The following is a 20148-nucleotide window of genomic DNA, read 5'->3' as shown; positions in this document are numbered from 1 at the left end:
TCGCGTCGGTCTTGGGTTGCTGGCAGATGAAGCCCACAATGTATAGCAACAAACAAATCGATCACCAGTTACTGGTGGCAGAAAAGAAACCGGGCCAAAGAAAAGAGATAAATGATGATATTTGAAGAACTTAAGAGCCTGACGTGGTGGTGAAAAATGGATAGGTTTGAGAAGAAAGGCGAATTCAGAAAGAAGCAAGTCAAAGCAGATGAACCTACAGGCTACGACGACCTTAGTGGAGAATTCAAGCCTAGCCTAGGCCAAAGAAAATGGTTATGATATATATAACGGATGATTTATGTATAAGTGGTAATTATTGTAACGATGAAGTGTGTGTGACCAATTGATATCAGAAGGTTTGAAAACACCACGCGGTGGTATAGGGTGGTAATGGAATATCTGAAGAAAGGTTGGAGAATCGAATGAAAAATAAGGAAAGAGGCAGTGCTGTTCAACCTACGTATTGTAAAGAGAGACAGATAAGATACGAGAGAGAAAGGGGCCACAGTTATATTCAAATGTCAACCAATCTGCGGGGCTCAGTTGCGACTTGTATGAGACTATGGCTATATGTATCTATCTCTGTGGGATTCCCTGGCACGGTTCTGGCAGACGGGTATGGGAAAATGATCAGTGAATGACAGTGTTGAATTAGCTAAATGCAGCCTTTTGAACAGTAATTTCTTTAGTCTGGGGATTTGTTGCCTATTATGGTAAGTATATCGTCCGTACTCCGTCGTGGTTGGTGGGTAAAGGTCAAAGCAAAGTCTCGGAATTCAATATCTGTGAGAGAGAGAATGAATCAAGCAAGCATCGAATTGTAGAGTAGATGGACATTCAAGTTTTTATATATCCCGACTCATCATCCAATCCATGGGTTCCGTGATCCACCAGTCTTTTGGGTAAGCTATAGTCGGAGAAATACTTCGAAATGTTTCATGAGACCCGGCAAGCTGTGGGATGATATCGACATCATCGTCCCCATTCCTCATCTTGAGATGGAAATGAATGAAAGCCCTTGACGACTGATAGTTAAGTAATCGTGTGCAGCCCGGTAAGGTTTTCTACACCCAAACAAATCCAAGCAAGATGCGCGAGAATCAAAGGATGAATCTGGAAAAGTGGGGCAAAAATCCGGATCGAGATTGCAGGGACTGAATCAAGGGGTTTATGCCTATTTACGCATGTCGACGATCGGATAAGGAAAGAAGAAAGGAAAGTCCATTGTTAAAATGAATTCGAAGGAAATGCTGTACGTCTTCATCGCTAGAGTCCGCTGAGTTATGTAGCACTGACGTGAACCTCTGGGAACGTCATGATCCGAAAATTGCTTCCTGTCTGAATCGAATCTGAAATCCCTATCCGGTTGATAGTCATGGGTGCTTGATGAAAGGAATGCACACAATTGCTGCAATCTAGAAATGAGAATAAAACCATCTCGGGATAGCTTTTGGAATAATGACGAGGAGATAGAGAAATGTTGTATCAACGCACGATCCCTTTCGAGTGACACTCACCTTGAATTCAATGTCGGTTGACTTTAGCAATGTAAAGTGACCAGGAAACAAGAAAACCTCGGAGGTTGTCCCAAGTTTTGATCACCGATGAAGATATCAAGCGAGCCAACGGGTATCAGGTCTTGAAATCGACAAGACAAGCTTGGCAGGCGGATAGTGCTGGATGTGTTTTTGAAAGAGATGAAGATGTGGGATGACGGGATTTCGAGGCAGGGATCGGCTTTGTTGATAAAGAAGTTCACGCTCGCGAGAGATTTGTCGTGGTGAGCCTTCTCAATGCGCCATCATCAACTTTAATGAACTGTAGGGTCTTAAACCTTGTCGCACCGCTCACTCCCTCGTCAGCCTGCACGAAAATTGTGTACATGACTGCATTTTCTAGCAAGCGTGGTATGGTAAGCTTTAATAATTCAAGCAATATGCCTCGATTGAACCGGTTGGGCATGAGTTTTTCTAGTCCTCCAGGTTTCTCCTTCAGAGCCTTTCAAACAATCATCGTCAGCCTCTCAAGAGCTCTTGCAGCTTCGGAACAAATGGCTAAAACGGCATTAGATGTCAACTAAACTTCCAGTTTGGGCTGCCGGGGGAAAACGAGTCGTTAACTCGCGAAATTTTGAGACGGCCCAGGATCAACAAACAATAAACAATTGAAATTCAGTCCACGCCTGAGCCGATCCAAGCCCTTTACCGAACAGCTTGTTCGTAAGCTGCCGCCGATAAGATGTCGGCTTTGGCATTGGACGAACGAGACAACGAACACCCTGCGAGAAAGGATTCGTAAAAACGCGTTCACATTTTCAAAGTTTACACGTTACAGCGCGAGAGCCTCAGGTGTGGCCCCGGCTTCATTCAAAACACGGCGCTGCGGTACTCCGAACCATCCCGCACCTTGTTGAAGTGGACATCGATTCATATGCCTTGCCTGAGGAGCCTTTGGTTTCACTTTGCCTGATCCATTCTATCTAACTACAAACTCCGCATGCCAAAAATACCTGAGGTCAGAAGTGAGTACCCTGATGACCTCGATTTTGAAGAAAATCCAAGTTCGAGTTTTACATAAGGGATAATCGGTGAGAAACATGTATTTATGAAGGCCGAAAATGTGTCACCGGAAGTTGAAAAACCTAGCTTGCAGTAAACTCGCTAATAAGTCGTACCACAAATTCCGCAAATCCCAAGGGGACCCACACCTATTCTAGAAGAAAATAAATTTCACGCGCAAGCTACAGCCATCATACCCGATGAGAAATAGATTATTAAAAACAAGCTGAAGACCATGGCTGTTGACCAACCATCTTTGCACAAACATCACAATCAGAGAGTCACAAGATCAATCACTTAGACAGACTTTTGGACGGAATTGAATATAATATTGTTGAATAATACCAATGTTCATATGAAATAACACAACAGGAACATACCCATACCAGTAAGATGATGAAGAGTTGATGCATATTACCAAATTTACAAGCTTTTCGAATCCATCAAGAAAAAATGGACCAACTTGCAAGTAATAAAAGTAGAAGGTGATGCGTGAAGTGAGAATCCTTGTCTTTGACAAGCTTCATTGACCATGCTCAGCTCCTATGAGATATGTGTTGGCCATGTGCAATCTAGCCAGAGTCCTCTTTTACTGTATCCTATACCTGAATATACCTGAATGCAAATGCAAAGACATCAAAATCAAAGGGCGGGGAGTGGAGCCTATGAAATACAATTCAAAAGTAGTAATAGTATTTTTACATTCTTAAAAATCGGAGACGTATGTGTGCCAACTTGCTACAGGTTAATAGATTTCGGTATTCAGCTCTGCAATCTGTTGTGTGGCTATCTCACTATTATGATTAGGAAGGTCCTTATCACAGCTCAAAAATATGGAAATTGGGAGACATCATTCGATTTGGTCTATATGCTGATTTGCGAGTCATTTTTACCAGAATGCTGCCAATCTGATCTGTTTCCACACTCGTGCATTGATAGAGATTTGTTCACTATTGTACAAATATTGATCCCTAGGTTATTCTTATAATGTTTCTTCATGTATCTTGACCTACAAGTTGATATTTTGAGATCTTCGTTGCTTTACCTATGCCAAACAAAACTGCCATCGAATTTTTATGTCTGAGATCAGAATATGGAATAAACTTGTCTACACACAACAACAATCTTTTTTGTGGATCCATGATATGAAGATCCTCAATCAGACCACTTGCATAAAGTAATGCAATGATACTGCACGTAACAGATGGCACTATAATTTTCACTGTGGTAGGAGTCACATGATTGTATCTTTATTTGTTCTGATAATGAGAGGCAAGTTTTGAAATTTTCTCCAGCAAGATGCCTGAATGAGAACCCAACATCCAATTGAACATTTTTTGAGTTTCTTTGACATGTTTATGCCTTGTGCTGATTTTCTCACCATATCAGTTTCTATGTCTCATGTACCCTAGAAAGTTATGAAAGTTATTGTAATAGCATGATTCAATCTTCACATCATTGAAGTTTGTTGTCACTCATGTTATACCTGTGTTTAAGGTGAATGCTCAAAATTTGTTCAGCTCTTAGAAATGGATTGCAACTATTGCAAGTTTTCAATCAGGTTAATATCTTTAAGTACCAAAAACTTGGAAAAGTGGAGTCAACTTCATGTCTATGCACAGTCATTTTTGTGCTTGGTTGGACGATAGCATAAAGAAAATCAATGCTAGCAGAATTGCTCAGGTAAAAATGTTTAGGTACACCTCCCTACATGCATAAACTCTGTCTTCTCCAGGGTTTTTGGGTATGGTTGATTTTGCATCATTGAGTTTTCTCCATTCAATTTTGTCCTACTGCGTCCCTCTTACTTGTATCATCAACTGGCTTCAGAATGCACTTTGTGCTGAGTTGGACTATGATCAATGCCCAGTAATATGTGGTCTTTGGGGTATATTGCCACCACATATGTAGACTATATGCATTTCTGGCTTGCTTTGTTCTGGTCAAGCTCATTTTCCAAACAAACGGGGACAGCTTCAGGGGCTAAGTTCGAGATGGTTGAAAGTGAGCTTGGGGATCATGAAAGGGTTTTACCAAAAGAGTGTTTAATCAACTGATCGAAGGGCCTATCTTGCTGAAGATGCATGTGGACCGGGTAGAAGAAATGATGAGTCATGTTTCTTGCTCTTTACCTTGAAGAGATAAATGTTTTATTGTGCTGTGTCATTTGTCACACTGGCTCTTGGCCCGCACTCCCAATGTGAGGCATCTAGCACAGCCTGAAGAAGTCAAACATGATTTTTTTTACAAAGGAAGAGAACTCAGGTTGGTTTGGCTCATGAACCCATTTCAATCATCAATAACCTCTGAACTTTTCTCATTGAGATTAGTAACAAGGTCCTTCTGATGTGTTTGTTTGATGATCAATCCTTCAATGAGACATGAATCAAGTGAAATCCGGTTGAATCTATGGAAGACTTTTGATTCCTGATCAACGACCATCAAGTGATTTGTATCACGACCTTCTGATTATTTACAAACTCAAGGGGTTAAGGTTTGAATGAAGGATATGGATTTTTGAATGAATGAATGAATCGATGAAGTGAGAGTTTTGTAGTAGACAATTTGATTTGTTTTAAAGACCCCCAACAGATTTCTTCCTCTTACATACACATTCGATCATCTTGTTGTCTTCTTCTTTCCCTTTGACGTGTTTCAAGCAAAGGTGATTTCTGTTTTACAAAACATAATTTAAATCAAATCAAATCAAATCAAATCAAAAAGAAACTCTCGTCGCCTTTCACTGCGTTCTTCGATTGATCTCTTCTCTCTCTTCGTTGCTTCCTCAAGGTTTCCATTCGTATTGTTACTACTCCAACCCTTGCCAACCAAACTTCGATCATTTCAGACTTTACCTTTCATTCATTTTATCATAATACTACATATAATTCAACCCTCGCCTTTTAGCGCCCCGGAACAGATACTCGACCACTGTGTCGTATTGCAGATTGATTAAAAAGTTGAAGTGCACCAAAGCCAAAGTGAGTATTGAAAATCATTTGAGTCATTTGTTTTCTACGACATATTCATTCCTTCGTTCCTTCGATTGAAATCTTGTATTGATGTTGTATTTGTCATGATTTGAAATCTTTGACTGTATTACCTAAAAAAACACCTCATTCGGTTTCTTCTTGGGAACTCCATTTTCCTATCAACTTATATTTGTCTGCTTAACTTTAGACTACAGGTTTAGACTAATTCGACTTTCCTTTTTCTTTAACACACATCCATCCATCATAGTAAATCACTCAAGTTATCTATATCAACTCACACTCGTTCTGTACCATCCATCGATCTCAAATCGAACGGAGGTGATCGAGGTTGATGCAGCTGATTAGCTTCAAGCATATCAAAACAACATAAAAATAACTCGCAAGTCAAACAAGCAGATTGGTGATTTTCCTGAAGCCTATCAGTTCTCTTCAAGTTATCATCCTAAATCATTCAGTTTGAGAATTGATTATCTTCAAACTTTGAAAAAGATCGTATATTGTGAGTTAGTTCGATTTTAAGATATCTACATTTCTTCTTCACAGCAACTTGGTTGAAAACTTGTTGACCTTCAACTGACCCCGTTGAACTCCATGATTGACGCTTTATGATCATTCAACGACACTTTCGATTTCTGACTCATCGAACCAATCTTCGGCTATCGGTTTATTTCAACTCACGAATCTCTGATTGTCTATTGATCGAAATCAGATTTGAAGACTTTTCATTTCGTTCCCTTTCTCGGACTTCATCTGTTCAACACTCCTCGTAATCAGTTTCGATTCTGTTGTTCGAGCTTGCACACTTGCCAAAACAATTCAACATTCATCTATCAACAATACATTTTATCAATTTATCAGTGACATCGATTCTTTCTCTCTGTTCCGGCATCATCTAGCTACTCTGTGGTAGAATATCGGCATCAGGGTTCATCAGCTTTTTCAATACCTGCTCAACCAGCACTTGCTTCTCTTAAACCTGTGAAAGCCGTTCACGTCATGTCGAGATCTCGCTCGTCTTCTTCGATTCCAGCACGCTATGGCCTTCGCACCATGCTGTTACTATCAATCATCTTCATCTCAATTTCGGAAAAGGCTGAAGCTCAAGCCATTCGGTCTGGTCAGACCCCCAACACATTTGAGATCGTTGGAAATTCAGGTGCATCAGCCCAGCAAATGTTTCTAGGTTCCCCGACCAAAGTTTATGTGATTGACAAGGTATGTTGATCTTACGTTTGTCTTCCTCGTACCCCACTTCATAATCCACACCACTCGTCGCTCTTTTGTGATCACTATCTGACCTCCCGATTGACCACGAATTCAGGTAGAAAACAATGAGATGAAAATGGACGGATTGCGTGAGCTTAACCTTTGTGCTACATTGTATGAATGTCTTGGAGTCAGTGATTGACTTGGGATACTCCCTAATTGAAACGCAGCCGTTTGGGGTACCTCATATGATACCGAAACCAACCAAGCAACTCCGATGAAAATTAACAGCAACACGGTGAGCTTCTTGTTTCGTGATCATCTGATCAACCGCTTTGCTCGAGCGGAATACTGACTATTGAATTGATGGGCGACTTGGGCACTTTGGCTAGTTCTGTGCTGGTGGCAATGTCCTGGGGAATGGTACATGGTCAGTAGTACATCCCTTCACACTTTTATTCAGTTCCCTAGCCTGAGTGGTCATTGATTATTACCTCTTTCAGGCTGAATGTCGGTGGAAAGTAAGTCTTTATGCGCGCGGAATCGAACAGTCTTCTACAAGGAGATGTCTAATATGCAATGACTTGTGAACAGCCAGCCGATTACTTACGGCGGTACGAACCTCGTTGCCAATGGTATGCTAATACCTCTCTTCTTCAATTATGATAATTTGTGGCATTTCTGATTCTGTTGATCAACTTCTAGCCAATCCATACCGAAATGCCGATGGTGGTCGGTCGATCAGGTTGTTAAATCCGTGCAACGACGACTCATGTGCCTGGACCGAGACTCAAGCCATGACTACTCGTCGTTGGTGAGTCACTTCTTTCATCTACCCTCGATTTCACTCTCGAGTAGGGGTGGATGGATTGGCTTTGACCGCTAATCCACATGATCATCTAGGTACCCAACTCTCGAAACACTTGAGGATGGATCAATCATCATCATTGGTGGTGATGATTGGGGTGGATACGTCAATGACAAGGGACAGAACAATCCCACCTATGAATTCTTCCCTTCGAAAGGGAACGTAACAGGTCTCAACTTATTGACAACCACATTACCTGCTAATCTTTACCCGTAAGATCCCTCTGTCAAGTTCGTAATGCAGAAACATGCCTGACCTCATGTTTCCTCTTCCGCAGGTTGACTTGGCTCTTGCCCTCTGGAAAGTAAGCCTTGATCGTCTTTGATAAGATATCGAATATTTTCTCCATTGCATACGCGGACTGAGCCTTGGTGTTGTTGTCTTTTCCTCGTCAATCAGTCTTTTCATCAACGCCAACCTGGGCAATGCAATCCTCAAGTGGGTTTATTTTTCTAGGATCTTGTACTAATATTTTCTTGGCCGTTTAAGACTAATTGTCGTTTGAATTATCCCTATCCCAGCTACAAATCCAATGTAGAATTCAAGTAAGTTAACCTTTACCTTTGTAGATTTCGAAAACTGCTTCTGACTTCCTGATCATCCGCACAGTCTTCCGAATACTCCACATTCGGTTCGAACTTATCCTGGATCTGCTGCTAATGCAATGTTGCCATTAACACCCGCCAACAACTGGACCGCCACTGTGAGTCTTATGTGACCTCATGTTGTCCACTTGGTAATCATGGATGCGAGATGTGCTTTGCTCATCACAAAACGGATTTTATCTCTCTTGCTAGATTGTTTTCTGTGGGGGTACTAATTTGCAACCCGATCAATGGGTAACAAACTGTTGGTATTTTTCCTCGCCAATCTTGGAACAGTCGACTGATTGACTAAAACCACTCCATCACTCTTCAGGGAACATTGCCGCGTACCCGGCTGATGGATCATGTGTGACGATCACACCCGATGTCGACACAGCGTGGCACGATGATGACCCCATGCCCGAAGGCCGATCGATGGGCAATTTCGTCTTCTTACCTGACGGGCGACTATTCTTGTTGAACGGGATCGCCAAGGGTACTGCGGGTTACGGGAATACTAGTTGGGCGTTGGGTCAAAGCTTTGGCGATGCTCCATTGTGGGTGTACAGTCTCGCATGAAGTTGAATACACTAGCTAATGCACGTGGCCATCCCTTAGATATGAAGCAGCTTATTATGATCCCTATGCCCAGAGTGGATCAAAATGGTCAAGACCAGCGGATCTCAAACCTAACACCATCGCTAGGATGTACCACAGCGCAGCTCGTATGTAGCCTCCAACATCTCTCACATTCTTATCATGGATCCTCACTCACTTCCTGCGTTGTTTCATACAGTTCTCTTACCCGATGGTTCGCTAATGTCGGCAGGATCCAATCCTAACGGTGTGTATTCCCCAAAGACTGAGACCAATTCGACGACCTTGCTGATTATTTCCTTCCCTTAGCTGATTACGTTCCACCTGAAACTCCTGGTTATCCCGTGAGTATACTCTTCCCAATCATTGATCATTGCAATGATCTTGTCGGCTAACGCTGATCGAGTTAATGTCCAGTACTACACCGAATATCGGGTCGAGCGATTCTACCCCGATTACTATAACTCTCCTAGACCTCAGCCCAAGGGAGTACCCACGTCCATCTCGTACGGTGGTCAATACTTTGACATTACATTGAGTCAATCGGATATCAGTGCCCAAAACGCCATCGAAGAAACCAAAGTCGTCCTTGTCAGGCCAGGATTCTCAACCCATGCTATGTAATGATCTTGTCACTCTATGCACTGTTTATATGTGTGCTAACCGATTCCTTTTACAGTAACATGGGCCAGCGGTACATTCAGCTCAATTCCACCTATGAACTTCAGGGTGATGGTTCAGTAATTCTCCATGTTTCACAACTGCCACCAAATCCTGCGATCCTTGCACCTGGTCCAGCCTTCTTGTTTGTGGTTGTTCGTGGTGTTCCTTCGATCGGACAGATGATCAATGTAGGAAACGGTCAAATCGGAGAACAGCCTGTGGCACCTAATTCACCTGCACCTGGAATCATCCCGTCCATTGTTAAGAATACACAGACTTATAATGCTGTCAGCACAGGTAACACGGCTGCGGCAAGCAGTACGGCCGGTTCGGCTGCCAAGAAGAAATCTGCTGCTGTATCATTCACTCGACAGACTGGAATGATCCTACAACAGATGGGTCTCTTAGCTTGCTTGAGCACATTATTCATCTTGATTATTTAATCTGAATCTAGTATTGAAATAATCATGGGATGTGGAGACCTGAAATTAGGTCCAAGATTTTAATTTTATTCAGGCTTGACATTTATCAAATTGAAAATAAACAGACATTACATACAATTATGCAATTCCCACTTTCCAATCGGTTATCATTGGTTGGCTAGTTGAGCTTATCAGTTTGATGGCCGACTTATCTTACTTTTTATTTACATTGATTTTTCCCTATGTGTTCAAGATTTAATCAACAGGCTTTTTATCTTGCAGAATTGATACATTGAGAGAGAGAGAGAGAGAGATAAAGACACATTTTCATTTTTTTTTGGTTTTTTTCTTTGGTTTTTTTTTGGAATCTTGACTCCATTTCATTCGTTCTACCATTACATTATATACTATATACATTACTTTATTTTTTTCGAAATCGGTTAATGTCCTTTTTTCTCTTTTGTCTCTGTCAACTTACCTTGCTTTTTTTCCTTATCAATCCTTAAAATACAATATTCAAGATATTTTTTGTGTTATGGTTTTTTGTTTTTACAAGTTCATACCATGGGTTTGGTTATTTTTTATCTTTTTGCTGCAATCTTATTTCAAAGTTATTTTTCATAGTTTTTATTTGAGACTGAGCATATATGTCTTTTTGGGAAAAATGACTTTTTGGTTTATTGATGTGATGTGTCTCAAATTGATTGGAGCCTGGTGGTTATTTAAAGAAACTACCGGGACTGTTTTCTTCAGGTTAGTCTAGTAGGAAATTATGGTGCTTGAGTTCATGCGCTGTGGCTTCCAGGTCAGCATCGGCGCCGGGAAAGGTAGAGTATGTCCTTCATGCTCCTTGGAGAGTATGTGTATCACCCAGGCAAACTCTTCTGGAAGTTTGTGACGTAAATTCCGACGTTGAGTTTGCAAGGTTTTTGGGTCATAGACATGGTCCACAACCTCTTGACAACACCTAGGTCCTACAGTGCTCAAATGATGTGCCTAGAGGAGAGCTTTTGAATGCACATACTTTTGACCCTGTAGCAACCCTAATCCATGGGCTCAGAAGATGAATGTCAGAATTGGGCCCCAATAAAGTTCTGCACCTTTGTAATTTACGCCACAGTCAGCAGAGCAATGGAGGTCAGACATATCCTTCTGCTGTGCGTATATTTTGAAGTGCTCTGCCCCTCAAGGCAACCACTGGTGTGTAATTTGGAAGCCAAGATCCCAAAGTTGGGTTGACACAAACCTTTAGTCTCAGAGGAGATTTCATGGGTCTTATGTGTATAGTGTGTGAAGCCAAGTTGTTAATTTGGAATTGAGTAAATACTTGATAAGTTGCCAAAAATGTACCCTCAGGGGCAAGTTTCAGGTATCTTTGATCAGATTGGGTTTGAACTTTTTGGGTCTTTGGTATTGGTTTGTCTCTGTTATTTAAATCATCTCAAGCTCAAATACACAAATCAGCTCAGTGTTGATGTCAATGTCAAATTGCAAACACTTCTACTCCTTTTCCTGTTCACATTACTAATACCAAACTTAAAAACTTTCAGCAAAGCATGTGTATTAGGGAAGATGATGGAGAACATAATACTGATGATGAAGATTGGATAGAATGTGATGATTATGAGATGATGGATAATGAAAATGATTATTTGAACAACCTTGATTTTTTTGAATAATATTGAATTTGGAATTGGTTCCAAAGATGATTGTGGATCAGGATCTAGTTTTGAGGAACCTGAGATTGAGAAGCCATTTCACATTGATTCTCAGCCTATCAATCAATTGCCTTCACTTGTTATCAAGCCTGATAGATAGATTGGATCCATCAATGAACAGGGCTGCAAATTGAACAAATTGATTGAGAAAGCTGCATAATTCTATGAACATAATACCAACTCAGTTCCAATGGCAATGCACCAATTGGATACACTGGCTGAGCTCTGCAAGTTTAATCATTGTCAAAAAATGCTAATTTCTTGCCAACAAATGTTGTTCTGAGATGCAGGCTTCAATGGAGGTTACAGCAACACCTTTACTTCAAAGGCAAACACCTCTGATCAACTGGCTCTGAGACCAGGTTGCACTGCTTTCATTTTAAAGCACGCATGTTATTTCATTGTTTATAATCAGTTGTCTATATCACAACAAGGCCTCTCAATACCTCACCCTTCAATCTGAAATGACCTAACAGTACTAAAGATGACAACAGATTGGATTTCAACACAAACAGTTTGTAAACTGGGTTGGATTTTTCTCTTTTTACCTTCTTTGTCCAAACCATTGAGAAAGTTTGACTGGATCTTATGTCTTAGCTTTTACACCTAAAATACTGGTCAAGTACAAAAACCATGAAATCATTTAAGAGTTTGAGGAATATTGAGATGCTAGAATATCATATAGTACTTTGAATGATCAGATTCACAGAATGGGTATGAGATACAAGCCATATTCAACATGTATTCATTATGATGGTCATGAGTGTGCAGATTCATGTGGGGGGCGGCACCATTTTGGTGACCCTGGACAGGGGCACATCTTTTTTTACGAAATTTGGGTGGGTGTGCCCCATGACATCTGATGCTATGATACTTGTGGATCTGTGTCTTTCTTATGTTTTATCTGTTTCACATGTGCCCTTCCCTACCCAACTCACATGGCATTTACTTACTAGTATTGTAATCATATGACTGTGACACACCTAAAGATGATATCTCAGATTGAGCTTGGATTGAGAACCGAAGACACTACTTGTGCAGATGTGAAATTAGACAAAATAACTACAGAATATTACAAGGTTGAATCCAATGCTGACATTTTTTTGGGATTTGACAACCTGCAAGAATTTGAGGATAGGGTTTTTGCACAACATGACCTACATGTGGAGATTGCTTGATGATGGCCTTGTTTATTGACTCTTTTATCTCTGTGTTTTTGGTTGTACACCAGATGATCATATCAGCCAAGACGGAGATGATCATAGAGTTATTGAAGGTGAATCTGGGATGGGAATGAGCTCTGTGGAGTATACTTGTTTTAGTTGAAGGTGATTCCAGGGCCTGTTCAAAATAACTATTTTTGTCTCCTAATTATTGCACCTTTTGCGCCCTCTTGCATCCCATGCCAAAAACTGAGCATGCCTGACCACCCACGGGCACATCCAGACACATCTTTTTTCCCAACCTCACACCCATCACATGAGTGCATATGTTGTGCTGGATTCAAAAGAATATGATAAATTATTAAATGACTAGTTCATGACACCTATGATTTTGAAGTGAAGCAAACCTGAGCAAACTCCAAAGTTCAATTCTTTTCTTCTTATCAAACTCATAAATATGTTTATTTGACAATCTTCCTTCTCACTCAGATTGTTCTAACTTCTCTCTATCAGTGTGTACAGCTTGTTTACAAAGCTGACAGCTTGAACTTTCTCAAGTGAGCACTCAATTATCTTAAGCTGCCTTTATTTGCAAGCTTAAATTTGAAAAGGTCTTGATAAATAAGTACATAACATACAAAACCACTCTCAAAGCGATTTTTGTTTATATTCTTGATGGAATGATACAAGATGAGCAAGGACTGGAGTTTTTGTGCAGTCATTCATCACGGATAACAATCGGAACATCCTGAAAGAAAATCAAGTCGTTTGTGTTAATTTAATTGTTTTGAAATTGGATAAACAAAATCGAACTGACCTAAGACTTTACCAATATTATTGGCATTATCAGCACATAGATAATCTACAAGACCAGGATTCTTACACTCTGAGGATTTTTGGATTTATAGTTTTGAAACAGAACAATCTTGAATAAGACACTATTTCTTTGAGCCATAAATCAGTTGAGAAATTGAAGATACTAACTGAAATGAACATCTCTCAGGTCGCTGTCTATGAATTCATATTGAGCACATTCTTGATGACTTAATCTTTTGTCGGTTGATTTTTCGAGCTTGCATTCAGTCATTGGAATGTATTGATGACCTGAGATGAATGTATATAAATCAAAATCCAGCGTGTGATGAGCTTTACTACAAGATTGTAACATTGAAGGTAATCAAGATTAGTGTCTCAACCACTTACCAGCAAGCCAGCAAGATTTATACGCGCAGTTACGCACAACATCGGCTCCGGTGCATTCTTTGAACGTGAGCGATCGTAAAAATGGTCTGGATTAGCCTTGAGCGCGGACGATGCTGAAGGGCTAAAGGAATGATGATTTTTAAGGATCTCACATACCTGCTCTATCTCCGAGTATCCTAAACTTGGTGTTACACGAATGAATCACCGGAGGAGGATCGTTGGTACTAGTAGCGCCTGACACATCATGAATCAAGAAGGAAAAGAGGAGAATGGAGAGCTTAAGAAAGACGTGGAGCATTCTGGTATTAGTAATATAGTAAGAGAGGAAGAAGAATGTTGATTGAGGTCTTTCAACTTGGAAAAAATCAAAATGATTCAGGTTTGCACCAGAGGGATGAAACGGGGAGCAGCCTTGTAGGATCCGAGCTCTTATAGAAAAAGTTTTTTAGGATCAGGGTAGCTTCTGGATTCTGAGCTGTTGCCGTTATTGAGCATTGGTGGCACTTAAGCATGGGAAGGCGCGTGCAAGTCCGGGAAGATTCGAGGGTGCGGACGGCTAGCTTGAATGCGACCAGAGGCGTATCTCGAAAAGATCTAACTTTTCCCGTGGTCTTGGCTGAAGACTGAAGTGATCACGTACATAGAGACGGCCACCCACCCTCTGAAGACTCAAGAGCCCTCAAGCCCCTGCGACGGGAATGAATTGGAATTCTAGCGACGTGAGTGAAAGTTAAACTGAGAATGCCGACGACATTAATCATGATATGAGTACACTTCAAATTTTTCTCCAAGAAGATGCTTCCAAATCATGGAAAAAAAGTTGATATTAGAAAGATATGCATGGAAATACTCTTGACGAGAGCATTTTTCAGAACTTCGATTGGCTAGTTGAGACCATAAATTTTGTGGTCTAGCAATCGTTGCAGGCCAAAATTTCAATCTGACAGCAAATTCCCTCCACGCACGGTAGTCAATCTCACAAAGCTTGACAAGGATCTGGCACCTAATCATTGGGATCTTGCGGGCAAACCTCAGTGAGGTTTTCAGAAGTCCACTGTAACTTGAAAGGCTGATGGTCGACTTATGCCGATGGGATGTGGTACTCCTCATTGTAAGTCTCTTGGGTCGTGGCAAAAAAACTGTTCACCTCCGTGAGCTGTTTTCGGCAAATTCTCACAATGCCTGCATATCTGGGCAACATTGGGTTACGGAGGCGCACGTGTGAAATGTGACCTTTACCAGGAGAATAGTGATTCAAAACAGTATAGGCTTGACAACGTAGCCTTGATTTAAGAAGTGGAAGAATAGCAAGCATCATTCAAGTCTCTCGGTGTACATCGTCGTGACGGGTATATATGCACAGCGTGACGAAAATGGAGATTAGCTAAATCTCGACCAGGCGAATGGAGTTTCTACTATGTGAATGCTCCACTACATGTGGTTCTAAATAAGTAGCCAGGACATGCAAGGCACGGAGAAATACAAATAGTTTGAAATCAGCCGCGTTGTGTTTTTTTGATGTCTGGGTCCGTTGTACTTTTGAAATTAGACGGCTCGCTAGTTGATTACCATCCCTGTGTAAAGAAATATCAGTCACTGTCTTCAAAAGCGGATTGTAAACTAAGGAACTCACTCCAGCAGCTGCAGGCTCAGCGGGAGCAGCAGACCATTGACCAGCATCACCGGCGTCACCAGCAGCTGAAAATGCGGAAATCAGGAATCAGTTTCGGAGGATGGCGAGGAAACATTGGTGCAAGACAACTTACCCCAATCAGTGGTGGCTTCAGGAGCGGCCCAGTCGACCTCACCGGTCATGGTTGCTGCAGCGTTGGCAATACCGGCACCGGCGCCAGTCACTTCCCAGTCAACAGCACGAGCCTCACCCCCAGCGGCAGCAGCTTGTTCTTCGGCAAGTTTGTTGGCTTTCTCTTGGGCCTCAGCCTCAAGCTCTTCAGGGTCACGGAAGAAGAACATGTCGGGCATAACGGCCCAAGCTCCGTCACCTGATCGAGGGAATGAGCCTCGGAGACGAAGAACCTCGCGGCACAAGAACCACCAGATCAATCCAATGGAGTGCTTGGATTTGTTGTTGGTTGGAATGGCGACGTCGACGAAGTTAAGAGCAGCATCGGTATCACAGAGAGCAATGACAGGGATGTTGACGTAAGAAGCCTCGCGGATAGCTTGGGCATCTAAACGAGGGTCGGTGACAACAATCAAACGAGGTTCCTTGAAGGATCGGGTGATGTAATTGGTGAAGTTTCCGGCTGTGATGCAATGAGATGTGCGATGCAGGTCATGTCAGTTTGAATGTGTGAGGGAAAGCGGGTAGGCTGGACTGACGGGTGAAGCGTCCCGCGATAGCTTGTGCACCGGTACTGGAGGCAAACTTGAGGACAGCACGATGACCGTAGGGACGGGCAGAGATCACACAGACATCGTGGGGGTTCTCGATGGCGACAATGATTCTGGCGGCCATGATCACTGGAGGACATGTAGAATAAGAAGTTGGAGCGTGTCAATGATGTAGAGGAATGATCGTTAGGGTAAAACCGTGGGCTAAAACAACGATCCACTCACACTTTTCCCAGGTGGAGTTGAGGTTGATCACGTTGACACCATCAGGTCGACGCTTGTGGACATATCGCAACATACCCTTGGAGCAGTTCTTGCTTCCAATGTGGCATCTAATTGATCAAAAAGGTTTGGTAGTTCGTATTCATTCGTAGTTCACATTAATGCATGGTCGACTGTATAATCTGATGAGCTTACTGGGCGGCCAAGAGCAAGCTGACATCTTCGTCGGTAGGGGCAAGGGCAGCGGGCACTCGGGAAACAGACATCTTGATCGGATTGTATGATCGAAAGTGAAAGTTAGCACTATGGCCTTGACGAAGCAGTATGATTGAGGCTCACCTTGAGATTCGTATGCTAGCAAATGTTTCCTGGGGTCGCGGGGCTGGATTCGCGCTACCGATACTGCTTAAGTCTCATCAATTGGATATGATAACCTAAACCTATCTAGGTTTCCATGTCGTCAATTACATATGTACGAGGAGCAACTCACATATGTAAGTGGGGGCCGACAATGTGGCTCTGCAAGTTCAACCTGCTGCAACGCATCTTTTGTTGGCCATTTGTGATCGCCATGGATGATGGCTTTCCGGTTACATATGAAGACTCCGCTCACGAGTCAAGCGCCTTCATGTCCACTTGACAAAATAAGGTGTTGGTTTGTGTTCAACTCCTGAACGTGACTCACAGCTCTGCACCGTTGAATAGAGCCCTCCAGACAACGGGTAAAATTGGCACTCGCGTGTCTATTTCGCCGAGCATATTGAGTATCATGGTCAATGTTCACGAGAGGTTTCGATCACAAGCACTGAACTATGACAACCAGGCAATTCCATGATCAATCTGAAGTGAGTGATATGCTTCACATATCCAACAGGCGGCCAAGCGCCATCCATTCTTTTCAAAGTCCGTACAAAAAATGTGTGCGTTTGTACCTGCTGCCGCATTGATACGAGCATGAATTCAGTTTGGCTCGCAACCATTGAAAATCATGCAAAGGTCGCTCTGACACACGGAACATGCTACAATGACCACAAAGTCACTCTTAGATTCCGGTAGTCTAGCAGCCAATAGTTCATCGAGGATTTCCCATCGTAATGAAGCATGTGAAGGGGTTGTGAAGGGGTCACTTCTTTCGTAGCAGGCTGCGAAATCTGTTTTAATCACCTGGGGGACTCCCACCTACCGAACACATTTTCCTATCCTCTTCTTGTAGTCATCCTTGCATGAATTGGGCAGATCAACCAGTTTGAATCGATGTGAGTGCCCCTCTCGTCTTATGATTTTGCTCGGCTTTTTGAAATGTCATCTTCTCATACTTGCAGTGCAATCTGATATGATACTCAAGTATAGCTTACCTTTTTGAAGCCTTTTCTACTTATACCACTTCTGACTACGGCGGCGAGAGGAAAAAGTGCCTCTGCCTCTGCCGCCTTGGAAAATTCCTCTACCAGGCCTCTTGAGGATCATTTATCAATTTTCCTCGCCCTTCAACTCAAATTTCTCTCGCCCAGAACAAGGATACTCAACGGCTTGCGTAAGTAGCTGTGATTCCCAAAACCATTCAAAGAGTAAAAACTTGCCATGTTGATATTCATTCGCATGTCACTTTCACACTTAGTCAAGCGCTGATTTCCGTATCAGCTGATGCCGTCCGTTGGGTTATCGATAATTGTTTCAAGGACGATATCTAGAATGCCATCTTCTCGATTCTTAATAATCTCAATACCATCCCTCTTTCTCTACATTACTCTTTTCTTAACGTGTACGTGTGATTTTTCTGCTAAATGTAGCGTGATATTAAAGGACATGATGTGATGACAACGAAGCTCATGATATCGAAACACGGTCCTCCATTGGAATGATAAAAATAGCTACCTCATCCGCAAAAGGGATCATCCCAGGCCCTGATAAACCTTGCTATGTTGCAGGCAATTATTCAATTCCGCAATCTTCAAGACTAAACCCCGACATTGAATGCGTTGAAGGCGTGAGTTCGGCGCTTGATATTGAATGCCACAATAAATGAAGTTGAAACTGGTCTGATCAATTTACATCTTACAGCCTCAAGCTTTTCCGCCTATACCAGACTTAAAGTATCAGGGAACGACATATGTGCGTAACCATTTTCGACTTTCTTTCTTGTCCTAGATGATAGACGGGTTTGATTGAAACAAATTTCGTGGCGATATTTCCTGCCATCACAGTCCTCCATTGATTATCATCAATCAGATAAAAGCTGGGTTCCGGTCCCTTTTGCGCTTCAAAATTTATCACCCTCGAAGAACCTTCCTAAAGACACCGCCCTGGACAAGCTATCAATCTATATGACACTCTATGGGAGCATGATTGTCGGTTTACGTAGCATTGGGCCCAGGGCTCCCAAAGGTGCTATCTCACAAATGAAAGCGTAAATATGATTGTCTGAAGTTGATCTTTGAGATTGGGTGATATGATTTCTGAATCTTTGCTTTATTCTCAAAAGCCTCATAGAGTTTTTGTCATTGAACGTTGCGGTGGTCCAGCAGGATATCCCACGGGTCAAAACTCAACTCGCATCAGTCAGTTCTTTGCACACTACCTTCATAAATGTTGATCAGCTCCTGACGGCTGCTTGTTGTTGATTGATCAAAATTTGTTTGAATCATCACATAATTCAATCCTCAAGGTCTTGAGCAAATGTCCTAACTGCAGTGTTAAAGATAAATACGATGTGATCATGTTTGCCTCTTCGACAGGAATTGATCCAGAGAAGTTCTTTTTGGAGCTAGAAGGATCAGGTTGTAATTCAAGGGCAAAATGTGCTGATTTACAAAAAGCCGAATCAAATAGAATAAAATCCAAGAATAGTGCTGTCTTGAGCACTTTCTTACTTAGCTCTGGTGCTCCTAGCTGTAGATTTAACTTTGATCATTCAAAGTACTTTTTCGTTTTCATGATTCCCATTCTGGCCTTGGTAGTTTGAGGATACAGGTATCCTTATTTCCTAGTTGACTAGACACTATTTGGATCCCATAATTACCATATTCAATGCTGTGTATAACTTTGTAGGACAGTTGTTAATTAATAGAAAGACTCGATAAGAGTTTTCAATTTTGTTTGACATCAACAAGAGCTTGACTTGAATCTAGTTCAATGATATCTTGTTTGGTGATATGTGAAATTCATCTTTCTGTTAGCTACATTTTCTGTGTGTTTTTGTGGCTCATACACAGGCATTTTAATAGAGACACGATGGTATAATTGATTTGAGAAGTGGGAATTAATCATGTCAATGTTGATATGACAAGGAATGTAATTGTTCTCTTTTGTGTATAATTTGTTAATGGAGGTTTTCATTGAGCCTGCTAGACAGGGGTAGCATTGTACCTTTCAGACACAATGTCTTGAAGTGTGTGGACACATGTGATTGCCTTGATATCTTGTTGCTTTGAGTTTATTTAGGATAACACCATTTATGTCATCCCATCTTGGGTTGAAATCAAAGGATTTCCATACTTATGCAACCTTTTCCTGAAGCGCCAGTCATCCCAAAGGACACTTTATAAAGGTGCCCTTATTTTGAACACTTGTGATCAGCTCATGTATGTATGTGGATG

General features: G+C 41.8%; 5 protein-coding genes across 5 annotated transcripts in view; 2 read left to right on the top strand and 3 right to left on the bottom strand.

The window, feature by feature from the left end:
* Positions 1-455, bottom strand: part of MELLADRAFT_115423 (uncharacterized protein) — a gene marked incomplete at both ends in the record, with an annotated part of 4730 nt that extends 4275 nt beyond the window's left edge. The window contains one exon of the mRNA XM_007405866.1: positions 219-455. The remainder of the gene's footprint in view (positions 1-218) is intronic.
* Positions 456-5586: 5131 nt separating this feature from the next.
* Positions 5587-10513, top strand: MELLADRAFT_42123 (uncharacterized protein; the record flags this gene model as incomplete). Its single annotated transcript, XM_007406212.1, has 19 exons — positions 5587-6050; positions 6261-6766; positions 6873-6906; positions 6988-7055; positions 7150-7187; positions 7261-7278; positions 7352-7392; positions 7463-7571; positions 7661-7837; positions 7903-7929; positions 8025-8063; positions 8147-8170; positions 8235-8328; positions 8423-8474; positions 8544-8766; positions 8828-8934; positions 9006-9053; positions 9213-9426; positions 9486-10513. 18 exons carry the CDS (start codon positions 6548-6550, stop codon positions 9910-9912), a joined length of 1959 nt encoding a protein of 652 aa, XP_007406274.1.
* Positions 10514-13497: 2984 nt separating this feature from the next.
* On the bottom strand, positions 13498-14273 carry MELLADRAFT_103039 (uncharacterized protein; the record flags this gene model as incomplete). The annotated part of the gene is made up of 5 exons (XM_007405865.1): positions 13498-13520; positions 13590-13658; positions 13757-13876; positions 13976-14032; positions 14132-14273. 5 exons carry the CDS (start codon positions 14271-14273, stop codon positions 13498-13500), a joined length of 411 nt encoding a protein of 136 aa, XP_007405927.1.
* A 1084-nt stretch (positions 14274-15357) lies between these two features.
* On the bottom strand, positions 15358-16883 carry MELLADRAFT_42122 (uncharacterized protein; the record flags this gene model as incomplete). The annotated part of the gene is made up of 6 exons (XM_007405864.1): positions 15358-15549; positions 15609-15673; positions 15742-16242; positions 16319-16459; positions 16556-16662; positions 16748-16883. 6 exons carry the CDS (start codon positions 16816-16818, stop codon positions 15541-15543), a joined length of 894 nt encoding a protein of 297 aa, XP_007405926.1.
* A 1527-nt stretch (positions 16884-18410) lies between these two features.
* Positions 18411-19514, top strand: MELLADRAFT_103037 (uncharacterized protein; the record flags this gene model as incomplete). Its single annotated transcript, XM_007406213.1, has 5 exons — positions 18411-18539; positions 18614-18664; positions 18757-18959; positions 19035-19110; positions 19218-19514. 5 exons carry the CDS (start codon positions 18411-18413, stop codon positions 19512-19514), a joined length of 756 nt encoding a protein of 251 aa, XP_007406275.1.
* Positions 19515-20148: the final 634 nt, after the last annotated feature.

Source organism: Melampsora larici-populina, assembly GCF_000204055.1.
Source record: "Melampsora larici-populina 98AG31 unplaced genomic scaffold MELLAscaffold_5, whole genome shotgun sequence".
In the NCBI taxonomy this organism is placed as follows: domain Eukaryota; kingdom Fungi; phylum Basidiomycota; class Pucciniomycetes; order Pucciniales; family Melampsoraceae; genus Melampsora; species Melampsora laricis-populina.
The sequence above is the reverse complement of the archived record's forward strand: the minus strand, read 5'-3'. Positions and strand labels throughout refer to the sequence as shown.